We start from the raw sequence: 14,812 nt of genomic DNA, 5'->3' as shown, positions 1-14,812 counted from the left end.
TGGTGAATACCTATAAACAAATGAACGAGAAAGTACAAAAGCTTCTGTAATTTTCAAGTGAACTCAATGTTGTATTTTAAGATAAAAGTTGGCGCAGTGATTTATAGTGCAATAAGCACAGGCATAAACCTACACACCTCAGCACACTTTACTGGAAGCAGCAGTCTTTGATGATGATTGAATATGCTCTTGTCAAAAAATGCAACAACCATGCTAGTGTATATTCCAAAGTAAGAGTTGTGTTGTACAGTATCGAGAATATGTATTATAATATTTTAACCAGCGAGTACTACTGTAATGTTGCAAAGTTGGAGCTAGCAAAGCATACAACGCATTCATAAATTTCCACTCAGCAACAGCAGATCGCCTTAGCAGCCAATCAGAGACAAGTGCGTTTCTAAGCAGTAAAAAATGTGACATACCCTTAAAATACGCTCTCGTCAAAAGTTTACAGGGAAAGTTATATCAATGAACAGCAAGTTTCAACAAGGTCCTCAATGAATGTAGTTGGTTACCATTTGCACATTACGGCGACCATATAAAAACAAACCCCCAGGAATCAGAAATTCGACACATGTATTGTGGCGGCCAACGGGGTGCTGTGGTACTAACGGGGCACTAAAGAAGCATAGCAATACTACGAAATCAGCTAAGCGTACAGTACATGTTCCAGGATATGCGATGACAAGGTAATGCCAGGGGCGGCTTCAAAACCTGTATGACTGCTGAAGCCCACCATCATTTCCCAATCTCAATTATTCCCTGGTTTCAGTTTCATTTGCAAAGGATTATAGGACATACCAAACTACTCTATTGTTTTCCACTTGCACACTTACGATCTCTTGATGGCGATTATTTCCTCATCGTTTTCATCAGCTTCCAGCAGCAGCCTCAAGTAGTAGTCTCCAATCTTGATCTCTTCTGATAGACACTCATAGTGGACTTCAAACTCGACATGATTCCAGGATATTGTACAACCAGTGCTTAGGTCTCTGTCAATGTTGAATGCTCTCATCTCATTCTCTAAGGCTTGTCGAAGCTCTTCTCTTGTCTGCAAAAGAATTGTTTTAGGGGAAAGTCAGAAATTTTTTTGGGGGTGATTGACTGAATGTGATGTGGTACATTCCCAAAGCTTTCATCTCATTCTCTAAACCTGGTCAAAGCTCTTCCCTTTTCTACAAAACAATTTTAAATCCAAGAATTAACATTGTGCAGGAGATCAATTCACAACTTCCCATAAATTTTCAGTACTCTCGATATCAACATTTTACCGTAAGCAGATTATGCTTTAGGCTTTATTAATAGAAGGGTACCATCAGTCCATCACTGTGCCATGTGCACCCCATTCACAAAAATCTGAACAAACCTAAATCATAATAATAACAAAATAACAAAAGTAAGGTATAACATTTATAAGAATATGGCTATCCTACTTTTGCTATCCAGTGATAGTCAGACAACTAGCCGGGCATTATCGCTGATTAGGAGTGATTCTTAACCAATCACTGTTTTATTATGGGGAACGAATGAACACAAATTGTTTCCACTTAACTATGGTTTGATTTGTATCCTCCTAAAAGCAACTTACAGTTGATATGCTTATGTTATATAATGACACACAAGAGGACCTGATATTGATCCTTGAGCAACACAACAATCACATGCTATTTACCTTGAAATTCCAGATGAGGTTTGGCTTGGCATGGTCTATATTGAATCTGAAATAGAAGATAATGGAATAAAATTAGTTTAGAGGAAAAAAACATTTGAATATATACTACTTCATTTGTTTAATCTTTAATACAAAGCAGGTACATGGAATTTAATATAGTTAGGAAAGTTACATAAATTTCAACACATTTATTACATGATATGGGTTTCACGTCCGTTTTCTACGGGCGATCATCAGCCAACTGATTATTTCTTTTTTACACGGCTTGTTACCTTTCTCCTATGACAACAGGTCAATATGAGTTCTGATTTCTTATTTAAAGTGTTTTGATTATTGATGATTTTGATTTTCTCCTCTAAGCAGAGGTTAGAAAAGTTACATATTGATAATAGATTTTACTTAAATTGTACCAACCCTAGCATGCAGGTGCGAAAATAACAACATGGGAAAATACTGTTTTTAGATAAAGTTACTTTACTCTTACATATATTCTTTGAAATGTACAACTAGCACAATTTCCAAAATAATAGCATTTATAGTAACCAATTCAAAATATACTAACGACTACGGGGAGGACGGAAATCTGGTTTGTTACAGATGTTACCAATTGACCTTTTCCGTAAATCCCATAATTCCTTGTGGTTAGACCTCAGATGACGTCATTTGTTGTCACGGTGACGCGCACATCATTTACCGAACATAGCTACTGCGCATTTAAGTCGGCGCGACATCAAATGACGACATCTCTGGTCTATCTGCAAGGAACTATGGGTTTTACCAAAGGTCAATTACTGACATCTGGGTAAACAACTCCTCTGTTATATATACTTTCTGATATAAATTATAAACACACATATTATTACATTTCACTACACAGTGTTTCAAGCAATCGTGTATTCATTCACCTGAAGATCACCATTGCGTGAAACACTATGTAGTGAAATGAAATGATATGTAATAATATGTATGTTTAAATTTTAAATAGCTCTGCCATAATTGGCATTGAGCACTGTAGAGATGTCTCTGATAAATCTACTTCTTAATACTTACTGATATATTGATATAATTATGTACTTACTTATAATAGAAGAGATCCCAGTTGGCCTCACTCTTGATCCGCTGACGTCTTTTCCTTAAAACTATTGGTTTCTGTAGGAAGTATTTGAAATTGATTACTAAAACAGTAATTTTTAAGCAATTGTACGTGTTTCACAAGCCAATAAACAATGCAATATTAACATGGTTGAGAGTACTTAAGGCTGAATCAAAATTATACTGAGTTCTGGTACGCGGTGTAATGCGTGCCCAGAGTGATAGGTAAATGTAGAAATGTACAGCACAGCCATACATCGGCTATAAGAAATAATTTAGTGTATACTGTGTCTCCTCTCAAGTTGAGAGTAACACTATGTTGAAATTTGCAGTGACAAATTCAAATCAAATGCGCTAATCTAATCCCGCGGGGCATATACACACACGTAGAAGGGGAATTTGTCGGTACATTTACTGAACACCTTGCACTTGATACACAGCATATAAATCAGTACAAAGTTACACTTCTTAATTTCATTATTTTGCATTGAATAAACTACTATAACTTTCAAAAAATGGAATCCAATGTACTATCTCAGGCATTCTTAATGTAATGTTATATCAAGAAATAAAAATTCACTTTTCACAGAAGAGAACCTTTAGTGCTTCAGAAAGTGATCCTTCCACACATTTTGTTCATGTACATGTATGTTCAGTTCAACAATTGGTGGCGGTCCTATATTTAATCCAAAATCTACAACCAATTCACTTGGTTTACCTCATGGTCATATTTGAGCTAAACAATTTTGTACCATAACTTCATTATTTTGGATCTAAGAAAGAAGAAAAACATCTCATGGTGTTACAACTCAAGCTTTTGTTTTCCGAATAACATAATTATGATACCTCTATATTGTGAACATATCTAACAATAGAGTAAAATTCCATCTACACGCATAAGTGCCTCTAAATGAGGATTTTGTTTGACGGAAGAGACTAAAGGTAGAAACATTGCACAAAAACATAATTTGGAGTTTGAGCAACTATATTACTGAATCAAATGGCTGTACAAACATGCATTATTGTAAAACCAATCAATTGTAATGTTTTTGTGGAGAGTGTCTGCCTTACATGTATTTTGTCAAAAAGAGCCTCGTTTAGAGGCATTATACTTGTAGACAAAATTCTATGTTATACCTCCTAACCATATATACATGTACTTACTATGCCAGGCTGTATGATGGTGATGATGAATAGCCAAAGCGAAGTATTGTGGGTAAAAAAAAAAAGGAAGCAAAAAACAAGTAAAGCAATATTAAAGCATGATTAGTCTTTGGATGAATGTGTGGTAAGGCTTGGCGTTCTAACAAATCCATAATGCATTACGGATATCCTTAGGTCAAATCCAAAATGTGTTGGGGATATTGGAAAGCAATATTTTAGTTTTTACACTCAAACCAGGGATTCGCACTTCAGAGCTCCTTTCATTTTGGCAATTGATTATCTGCAACCATCAAGTGGCACTTGAGAGATCACAAAGAGCGACTCATAGTGTGTGATCCTTCAGAGTAGTAGAGCTTTTCAAGACAGCAATGGGATGTTGAAATCCATGCACCCTCTATGGAAGACATGACCTTAATCTCGCACACAGGGAGTGAATTTCAAATTGGGTACCAGAATGGATGACTCCATTTGAAAGCTACGCTCCCTAAGGTCATGTCTTCCATAGCAGGTGTATGGATTTCAACTGGTTGCTTTCTTGAAAAGCTCTTCTACTCCACAAATCAGGATCTGGGTTTACAGCCTCTCCATAACAATATAGCTCAAATTGGGTTGTCTGGTTATCTCAAATGGCTCGTCTAAACTCGGATACCAAACTTACGGATTTGCAGCCTTCCTGCTACCAGGGTGCATGCAGCCACCTCTATTTCAAATTCAAGGACTTTTCAAGGACTTTCAAGTACCCAAAAATTAATTTTCAAGTACCTTTGAACGGAACGACCCAGAGATAGGTGTGTGTAAAAAAGTAGAAAAATACCCAGTGGTCTAGTCACAGCAGCCCAGTGCATACCTGCCAACTTTTGAAAACTCGAAATAGGGACACTTGCGAAGCAGAGTGAGCGTGGCGCTCACGACTACACGGCCGGGGTCCAGGGGCGAAGCCCTGGTGGGGGTTGCGGGGACGAAGCCCCCCGAAGCCAAAGTCAGAGGGTAAAAAGAATATTTCAAAGCTCCTGGCTTGTTCTACACTTTTAATAAAAAGTGCTTCCTTCTTCCAGAAAACATGCTTTAAAGTTTTGAGTTTCCTATACTTTTATGCACAAGAGACACTCTTAAAAAATGTTTTTTGGCTTTATTACATGACCAATATGGCTTACGTTGATATATGTGAAGCAGAAAAATAAAACAACAATTAACCATTTGTGCTTGCATCCACTGCCTCCCCCACCCCCACCAACTGGCACCCCATCCTGGGCCTTGATGGTCAGTGTGCTTTTGGTTAAAATTTTCAGGACGACAAACATTTTAGCAGATTTAGCACCCCAAAAGAGACCATTTTTGACATAAAAACCTGTTTTGGACTTTTTTTGAAAAATGCTTCCTTCATCCTAAAAAAGTGGTTTTAAATATTCACTTTCCTATACTTTTGTACATGAGAGACATTCTTTAAAGTGTTTTCTTGGCCTAATAATATGGCCTACGTGATTGAAATTGATATATATATAATGCACAATATAAAAACAATGATTCATCAAATTTTTGACCCCACCCCTCTTCGGGTATGTGGGAGGGGGCCCACATGGGGGGGGGGTACTAATGAATGTGCCTGAAGAATACATTTTATGATAAGAGTAATTTGTAAAATTTGGTATGTTAAACATACAGAGTGATGTCACTACAAAGTCAAATTGGGACTAAAATAGTAGGCCTATCCCAAAGGAAATACATAGGCCTACACACACTCACTCACCCCCACCCAACCTCCCCCACCCCACCCCCATGTTCACAACGACGGCTACACAAAGCCAAAGGATACAGCTAAAAGGTTCATATCAAACCTTTGACCGAAGTTTGTTTCCATTTAGACTTAAACATGACTTGATATTAGAGTATACATATAGGCCTATACATCATCAGCCCAGCATCATCTCAAATGTCATCGTTCATTAATGCACATGATATACTTCTTACTTGGGTAATATTCATTGAGGAAAAAGAGATGAGTTTTTGAACGCAAAACCGACACAATCATATAACATGCTGGTCCGATAATGGACTAAAATTCATCAATTTTGGGCATGAAAAGGTGTTCTCAATACGATAAAAATTTGACCACATGCATGCTAAATGGGTACCTTTATCTAGTCAAGTCATCCAGTCCGGGTTCTAAGGAATTTTCATTTTAAAATTGGAAATATGTGAGTCCAAAAAGAGTTAATGTGTATATATAGCCTAAAATATATAGGCCTACAAGACAGATTTATTTCCAAACTTCTTTTCTTATTTATTTGTAACATAATTTTTTATTGTTTCCGCACATTTTTTCTTTAAGGACTTTCCATAAATTTCAAGGACTTTTCAACAAAAATCCAGGACTTTCAAGGCCTTGAAAAGGCATTTTGATTTTCAAGTACTTTCAAGCACTTTTTTGGCTTTTCAAGGTTCTGCACGCACCCTGTGCTACTATCCAAACCCGTATCAACCAACCCAAGTTATAAGGATTTCTCCAACAAATTAAGGATTTCACTTTAATGATTTAATGTTAATATTCCCACCACATTACAGATTTGTTTGGATGCCAGGCCTAATCAGCATTTCCCACTGGCCCCACTGGAATTCCTTGGTTATAATATATATACATCCTCTCGATGTTCACTGGTGAAATTCACAAAGATATTAGACCCAGAGAGCACCAACACAGAATTGCCCCATACGTAACACTATGGTTTGTCACTCATGGAGGGCAAAGAGTGTACCTCCGGCATTTATCGGCAAAACCAAAAACCAAATGATATATTGTTAAGCTTCAGTGTTGCAAAGGTTTTCATGTATAGCACTTACCACACATTATTTGCACAATGGATAAGATGCAGATGCAGACAAAACACACACTTGACATTTTAACTGGGTGTGACATTTTAACTGGGTGGTTGGCAAAATAAGTACACTACTTTGCCCTCTAGGAGTGACACACAAATATGACCAAGTTAGGACTCTCCAAGTCTAAACTCTTTGCTTGTGTCAAACTAATTACATTTATTCATTTAAAGGTCATATATATTGCTCGGACAACATCATATCATTGGTAAGCTAATATTATGAAGACAATGAAAATGACTCCTTTTTTGAGAAAATAAGACGTTTAAAATTGATATTCCGCAAAAAAACAACTTAAGCGGTGAGTTCCTTTGAACGAGACAGATTTGACCTAGAAAAAGTTGATGTCATGAAATGAGATGTGCCTGCTTTGAGAGAAGGGACTGTGAACGCTCTCAATGCACAGAACATATACTGTTGTTGTTCACAGAAAAAAAGTCTAATCAAGTGTTACAAATTTAATGGTTTTTAAACATATCGATAAAATCAGCCACTTCTTTTTTATATATTAGTAAATTGTGATATTACAATTCATATGTATATCAAGTTGTTTAGAAATATTTGGACTAAACAATAAAAAATATTTTAGACCAATTTTATCGTGCTAGCTTAGTATTTCAGCGTGATGTATCTCCATATTGTATTTATTATGCAAATGCACAATTTCAATGGCCTTTTGTTCGAACCTTCCAATTTCTTGTGTACAAGGTCGTATATTATACACATGACTGAATGTCAAAAGAGCTCATATCCAGGGCTCTTGTATGTAAGATCACTCTTCATTTACTGTGACGTCACCATTCTCCTGCCATGGAAATCAATTTTGCTTCTAACGGGGGAAGGACCGTATATTTGTGTACGAGGCAGCATTTTACAAACACAATTTCTCTTTTTTCAGGAGAAATACGAATAGAAAAATTGCAACGAGGGTCAACTTGTAATGTAATAATTATTCTCTTCGAATGGAGTTAAACTTGTTTTTGCAATAGATCTGCCATTTAAATATAATAAGATACAGTGTGTCCCCCCAAAAAAGAGAACCTCATTGCGCCCTCTTTTTCTCCTATTTTTGAAACGTTGATCAAATATATTTTGGTGTGTAAAGCAACCTTTAATTGTTAGCTTAGCTTTAATAAACCAAAAAAATTATTTCAATGGGCTCACAACTTTTGAAGATATGCCCTTTTAAAGAAAAGTACCAGATTTTCACTCTATCCACGGATAGCAAACAGAGTGGTTGGGATGGGTCATGCCGTGGAGTGGCCTGCAAGATCACCAGACCTCACACCACTTGATTTCTTCCTTTGGGGCCAAATCCAAAGTGATGTCTTTGAGCGAGGACCACCTGTTAGCTTCCAAGATCTTCGCAAGCGTATTACTACTGTATTCTCAAAACTCTACCAACTGTATTATTACACATGGGCCTCAAGGAAGAACAGATGATTAATTGTGTTTTCAACTGATTGAGTGTCCCAGGTTAAAGAAGAAATAAAACAAACAAACAAACACATCCCTGTACCATATTCATGACACATTTCATTGATTTGCATTTCCTGAACCCAAAGCTATACTTTGCTTGGCTTATAATTGGCAACCAAAAATGAGACATACATTGTGTACTGATATAGAATGGCATGCACGCAGTTGGGCATAGGCACCTACATTAGTTGCACAATGTGCAACTGGTACACGCTTTAAATGCAAATTTACGCCGGAGTTAAGTTTAGACTCTATTGATGTGAGCAGTAACAAAATCCAAATAACTTTCACCAATTATAAGCTGAACAAAGTATAGAGTTGTTAGAGCTTCCACGCATAAGACATAAGCAATGTTTTGATTAGCAACCCCCTCAACTCATTTATTTATTTGTTTATCCATTATCCCACATCAAATTCAACATCCCACACCAAAATCTGTTAATTATAAACTTTCCCTACAAACTGTTGGTAAGCTTACATCTAGCTTCTTCTGGCTTTTGACTCCTATCCTTTGCTTCCAATGTAGTAATACATCTTCTATCTGATGCCATTGCAGCTTCCGTCTACCGGACTGATCCTGTCATAATAAGAACACACAAAGTTTGTATGTGATTATTTAAAATGTAACATTCTTATGCCCCTGTCATACTTCCATGTCACTTGCCGCTGCAGCAAGCCTCAAGATGTATCATCCAATGACAAGCCTTGGTTGTGTCTGTCTGCAATGTGTGTGCATCACACTACTCAGCGGCAAGCAGCATGATAGTATACAAATATTAACTGTCTATGAGTGTGATGGTGAAATATAATCACGAGGTGAAAGATGGATTGTTCCATTCCACGAGCCGGCGGCGAGTGGAATGGAACAATACATCTTTCACCGAGTGATTATATTTCACCATTACACCTAATTTAAGACAGTTAATTTTATATCACTCCTGCATAAATTCTATTACTAAAATACTATTTAAGGTAGGAAATACATTTTTTCATCAACATAACACCATGTTTTGTCGTGATATACTTCACATTTTGGGGTCCACCTCATAACTAAATCGGCGAGTCCAAGAGTCAGCGCACGGCTTGGCGCAGGCGCACTACGGCAGAGCACATGATGGTAAAGACTATTACACGGAGAGGGTGATAGTAAAAATGATAAATGGTAAATCAACCAATGAACTGTCTAGAATTTATGTATGAGTGCATGTATGTACGTCATCCACCAGTGGAGCTCCTGCGCCCCTCCGCAGAACTTCCGGTAGTGGATGTTCTGCGCTCGGGGGTGCAGAACATCCACTGTCGGAGTTGATGCGCCCGGGCGCAGTCCCTTATATGTAACGGTGGATCACTGCTGCGCTCGGGCGCAGAACATCCACTGTTGGAGTAACTGCGCTCGGAAGCAAAATAAAAGATTTTCTTATTATAATAACGGTGGATCATTGCTGCGCTCATTGCTGCGCTCGGGCGCAGAACATCCACTGTTGGAGTAACTACGCTCGGAAGCAAAATAATAGATTTTCTTATTATAATAACGGTGGATCATTTCTGCGCTCGGGCGCAGAACATCCACTGTCAAAGTTGCTGCGCTCGGAAGCAAAATAATAGATTTTCTTATTATAATACTGGTGGATCATTTCTGCGCTCGTGCATTATTTATTAATATAGGCCTAATAAGAAAATTCTACTGCCTAACCACTCTATTTGTTTTGGACATTGTATTACGTCCCTGGTTGCTAGCAGTCTGTCCATCATCAGGGATTCATCCTCTGCCGCTCTCTTATGACCGTAGACGTCCACAGTTGCTGTGGGTTTGCAATTTATGAGCGAAATGTTATAGGTGGGTCCACGTTTGTTGGTGAAAACACATCCCCCACACACACACTCAGTGAAAGCCGAGATGCAAACAAACAGACAGAAATGGCAAACAGACAGACGAATAAGTGACAGAAAAACATTCTTACTTGTGCCATTTTGAGGTTGTCCCTTGTGTGGATCATGTCTCTCTCTTTCTCTGGTATTTTGGCATCTGAATCTAAGAAACCTAGCAGACCAAACGGCTGAAAGAAGGTAATCACAAATATGGGAAACTAGTACATTTCATTACACATAATGTATTGTTTGTATTAAACGCCTCCCTCTAATAAACGCCCCTCCCCATTTTTTTCAATGAAAAATGGACAAAAATGCACAAATTTCCATGTAATATCATATGAGTAAGCTTAAAACATGCATCAGTCATATGAGTGACAATCGCTAAATTGCATGGACAAAACCTATTATGACTCAAACTTCCATCCAATTCATTCCTTAATTATGGTAGAATTTCACTAAGTAAATCATATTCTTGCTTAATATGCACTTACAGATGTAATTTCATAGTATTTGCCGCGATAATATCTTATTCGATACGAGGCGCCATCTTGGATATCAACCCGGAAATGAACGGAAGTATTAGTATAGGCATAAATTCCTCCTTTATACAGGAGCACCATCGGAAATTTAAATCCGATTTTGAAGTTTTTCTCCCTGACAATTCACTTCAAATAAACGTCCCCCCTTTTTATTACAAACAATATGGTAAGGCTTTCTCAAGAAGACTTTTTCAGAAAAACAACAACCATGCGCGACCATCAAAATATATTCAACTTCTGGTCATTTGAACTTGTATTAGACCACCGCATTCACCGTTGTGAAGAGTAAGAGTAACACGCCACATGCTGTCATCAGTGTGTGATGGAGTATGCTGTTTTTATTTACCTCAAATAACATATTATTGAAACATTAAATAAGCAAAATATAATCCCAGATTTCTTGTTAAATATGGTAGCAAAAGAAACTTTAAATACTATCATCCAAGGACTATTGAAGTCTTCCATACCCCTGTGAGAGATGTGAGAAAAGTCTTCCACAGAGGGAGTATGAATTTCAAATGGAATTGGCTAGGGCTAATTATTTCAAAACCCATACTCCACCAGAAAATAGTTTAACTACAATGTCCCACAACTTCAATATTTCAAATGCAAGTTACCCAATTGTCTATTCTATTTGAAACCCATACTCCTGTGGAAGACTTTAGCTAAATCTTCCAGGGGGGATTCCAAATGGACGAGCACCCTTACCAGTCTACCTAAAAATAAACGTCTGGAACTAGCACCCCCAGCACCTCACAAAATATAGTAAATTAAAACTGTTCTCTGTTGACTGCAAATTTGAGATTATAATCTGACCTACTGGACTTATGCTTCATGAGTGGTAATATTTCACATCCTTTTCCTGGATGCATCATCAGGCCAACTGATGTTAAAACGGCAAAAGTTTGTTGATCTGTGAAGCGGATGTTGTGTCACAGGTCGAAGATGAGCCGAACCTCTGAGGGTTCTTCTTGATAGCCTGATAATGCATCCGGATAGGGTGTGAAATATTGTCACTCATAAAACACAAGTCCAGTAGATAGATTATAAACTCAAATTCATACTTAGTAATACCTGGATGAATGGTAATCTTCTCTTTTGAGCTTCCTTGTTTTACTTGACCTTGACTACAGTAGTAAAACACAACAATGGTTGATAACATTTTTTAGCTCTATGAAATGTGGATCAATGTAACATTAAAATCGTCAAATCATTTGATTATTACACATCAGAGCGTGCAAATGGTCCTTGAAAATGTTGCCTACTTAATTTTTATCCTTCATTTTTACTCACCAAACATCGTTTGAGTAGTCCCATTGCTGTTGGATTCCCAGTCACCCATAAGGTCACAAGATGCCTGCTTAGTTGCCTATTAGTCAGCATCCGTGTGTCGCTACTCTGTGTAAACATCGCTGTATGTAAATGCCTGGGAAGAGCACCCTCTGCCAATGCTAGTTCTTGCATTTTGGCTGCGATCTCTGCATTTCCTTCCTGAAATTGGATTGCATTTGCAAGTAAAAAATATACTTTTACTTTCCCTAACAGTAACATTCAATTCCTACTAAACAATCAATCACAAGCCTATATATTAACACTACACCTTAATTTCATCAATGTTTGTAAGGGCAAGGGACTGGGCTATTGATATGCTTGATAGCATTATTGTGCATCCGAGCCTTTTCGTCACTTTTAGTAACCTGGTTCACGCTAACTTTATCTTTTCTTTTTTTCTTCGGTGCAGGTTTTAAAAGCACAGGACCTCAACAAAACAAGATGCACTAGCATACAGGTAAGAAAAGTACAACTACCACTGCCAACCAATTGTTTGGTATGACGTCACATGTCACCTCATCGATACCAAGTATATTTGAAGCTTTCAATTCTAAACACATATAGGGTATAAAACGATACAATTCTTACCTCAATTATTGCTTTCATGACTAGACCTGCTCCTTTCACTACTGTCATGGAGGGATGCTGAAATATTAAACATCAAATCAATTAATCCTCCTATCATCAGCTCTTCCTTGTATCTGCCCTCATCCCCTCTTACTTGTTTCTTTCCTTCTCTCACTCCCTCCCTCCCTCATTCCCTCTCCCCATTTCCGATCACCTTAAATTCAGATTCTCTAATGCTATCTAATAATTTTTCTTCAATCGTGTGGGGAATGTTGTTGAAATTTAAAAATAGTTGCAAATTAAGTTGTGTGAAATTGTTCATAAGCCAAGATGTTCCACTATCTTATTTTGTAAATTAAATGTAATACTGGGACTGAAATTTGCAACTCACTTTGCTACGTTGCAGACTGGGACTGAAATTTGCAACTCACTTTGCTACGTTGCAGACTGGGACTGAAATTTGCAACTCACTTTGCTACGTTGCAGAGTATACCTATGATGTTCCACTCATCTGAAGTGAGAGGCAGTCATCGATCGCTAACAACACCAATGTTGAGCTGTCTGTGTTGGTAAAAGGTTTAAACTTCGCCGTAACACCCGCGAAATTGCCCATTGTTGATTTTATCACATCTACGGAATCGGCGTGTCGCGCATTACCGGAAGGTAAGGCTTGTGAACTCAGGGCTAAAGTAGTTAATCTTTTGAACAGACCCAAGGCAAATAATATCGAGTCAAACCTTTCTAAAGAGGAGAAAAAGCACTCAAGATCTCAAAAGGATAAAGACATACGTATCCTACCTGCTGACAAAGGCAGGTTAGTTGTTGTGTTAAACACAGAGGATTACCAAAACAAGTGTGAAAAATTGCTCAGTGACACTAACACCTATAAGAACCTTGGTACTAGGGATCCGACCAACAAATATAAAAAGGAACTAATATCTGTTCTTCAAGATTTGGAAAGCGAGGGTGGTATAAACCGGGTTTATTTTTTTAATGTTTCGCCGACCACCGAGAACCCCCCTAAGTTTTATGGTCTTCCCAAAATACATAAGAAAGACACGCCTCTCAGACCAATAGTTAGCAGCATTGGAACTATCACCTACAATTGTGCTAAACTACTCATGGACATCCTTTCTCCCTTGGTTGGTAGAACGAGTCATCATGTCGCAAATTCTCAGGATTTCGCGGATTGCATTAAGGATGAGCGTAGAGGAGGATGAGGAATTACGATCCTACGATGTTACGGCATTATTCACCTCGGTACCTGTAGACAAAGCACTGACTATTATACAAGCTCGGTTGGAAAGCGATAACACGCTCAGTGAAAGAACTCGCCTATCAGCTACGCAAGTCACTAAGCTTCTGGACGTGTGTTTACGCTGTACTTATTTCGTGTATAATGGAGTGTTCTATCAACAAATCCATGGGGCGGCGATGGGGTCCCCAGTGTCACCAATCGCCTGCAATTTGTACATGGAAGATCTTGAACAAAAAGCAATAAAATCAGCACCCCACCCACCATTGTGGTGGTATCGTTATGTGGATGATACGCACACAAAATTAAAGAAACAGTATGCCCAGGAGTTCACAGACCATCTCAACTCTTTGGACACTGATATCAAGTTCACGACAGAAGGTGAAGAAGATGGCGCCTCGCTTTTAGACACTCACACTGTAATCAAAGAAGACAGGAGTCTTAAGATCAAGATCTACCGTAAGCCCACTCATACGGACCAATATTTGAATTTTCAATCTAATCACCCTGTCCAACACAAACTTGGTGTCATTCAAACTTTATATCACCGAGCGGATTGCATCGTCACAAATCCTGTAGACAAGGAGGAGGAGAAGTCGCACATCAACGCTGCGCTTGAAAATTGCGGCTATCCCAATTGGGCTTTTGACAGAGCGGTTAAACCAAAGAAAGACAAGAAAGACACAGAAAAAGTCAATCGTGAGACTAACACTGAGACAAAGGGACAAGTGGTTTTGCCTTATATAAAAGGTACATCTGAGGCGCTTAGGAGAACTTTTGGCACCTACGGGATAAGAGCGAGTTTCAAGCCTACCCAAACGCTAAGACAACTGCTTGTTTCCCCAAAAGACATAACCGAGAAGAAGGACATAGCTGGGCGGTTTATTTTATTCCATGCCAAGGACAAACCCGTAAGGGTCAGTGTTCCGAATCTTATATCGGCGAGACAGAAAGATCTCTTCGCAC

General features: G+C 38.2%; 1 protein-coding gene across 3 annotated transcripts in view; it reads right to left on the bottom strand.

Moving 5' to 3' along the window:
• The window catches only part of LOC140168043 (dnaJ homolog subfamily C member 13-like), an 84,746-nt gene that overhangs the window by 50,227 nt on the left and 19,707 nt on the right, over nt 1-14,812 (bottom strand). For all 3 annotated transcript variants that reach the window (XM_072191346.1, XM_072191347.1, XM_072191348.1), the window contains exons 18-24: nt 12,613-12,669; nt 11,986-12,183; nt 10,243-10,338; nt 8,760-8,858; nt 2,751-2,821; nt 1,673-1,718; nt 837-1,051 (exon numbers count right to left, since the gene is read on the bottom strand). In XM_072191346.1, coding sequence (XP_072047447.1) covers nt 837-1,051; nt 1,673-1,718; nt 2,751-2,821; nt 8,760-8,858; nt 10,243-10,338; nt 11,986-12,183; nt 12,613-12,669 — 782 coding nt within the window. The remainder of the gene's footprint in view (nt 1-836; nt 1,052-1,672; nt 1,719-2,750; nt 2,822-8,759; nt 8,859-10,242; nt 10,339-11,985; nt 12,184-12,612; nt 12,670-14,812) is intronic.

Source organism: Amphiura filiformis, chromosome 13 (assembly GCF_039555335.1).
Source record: "Amphiura filiformis chromosome 13, Afil_fr2py, whole genome shotgun sequence".
Lineage (NCBI taxonomy): Eukaryota > Metazoa > Echinodermata > Ophiuroidea > Amphilepidida > Amphiuridae > Amphiura > Amphiura filiformis.
Note: the sequence above shows the minus strand (reverse complement) of the source record. Positions and strands in the feature narration are given on the sequence as shown.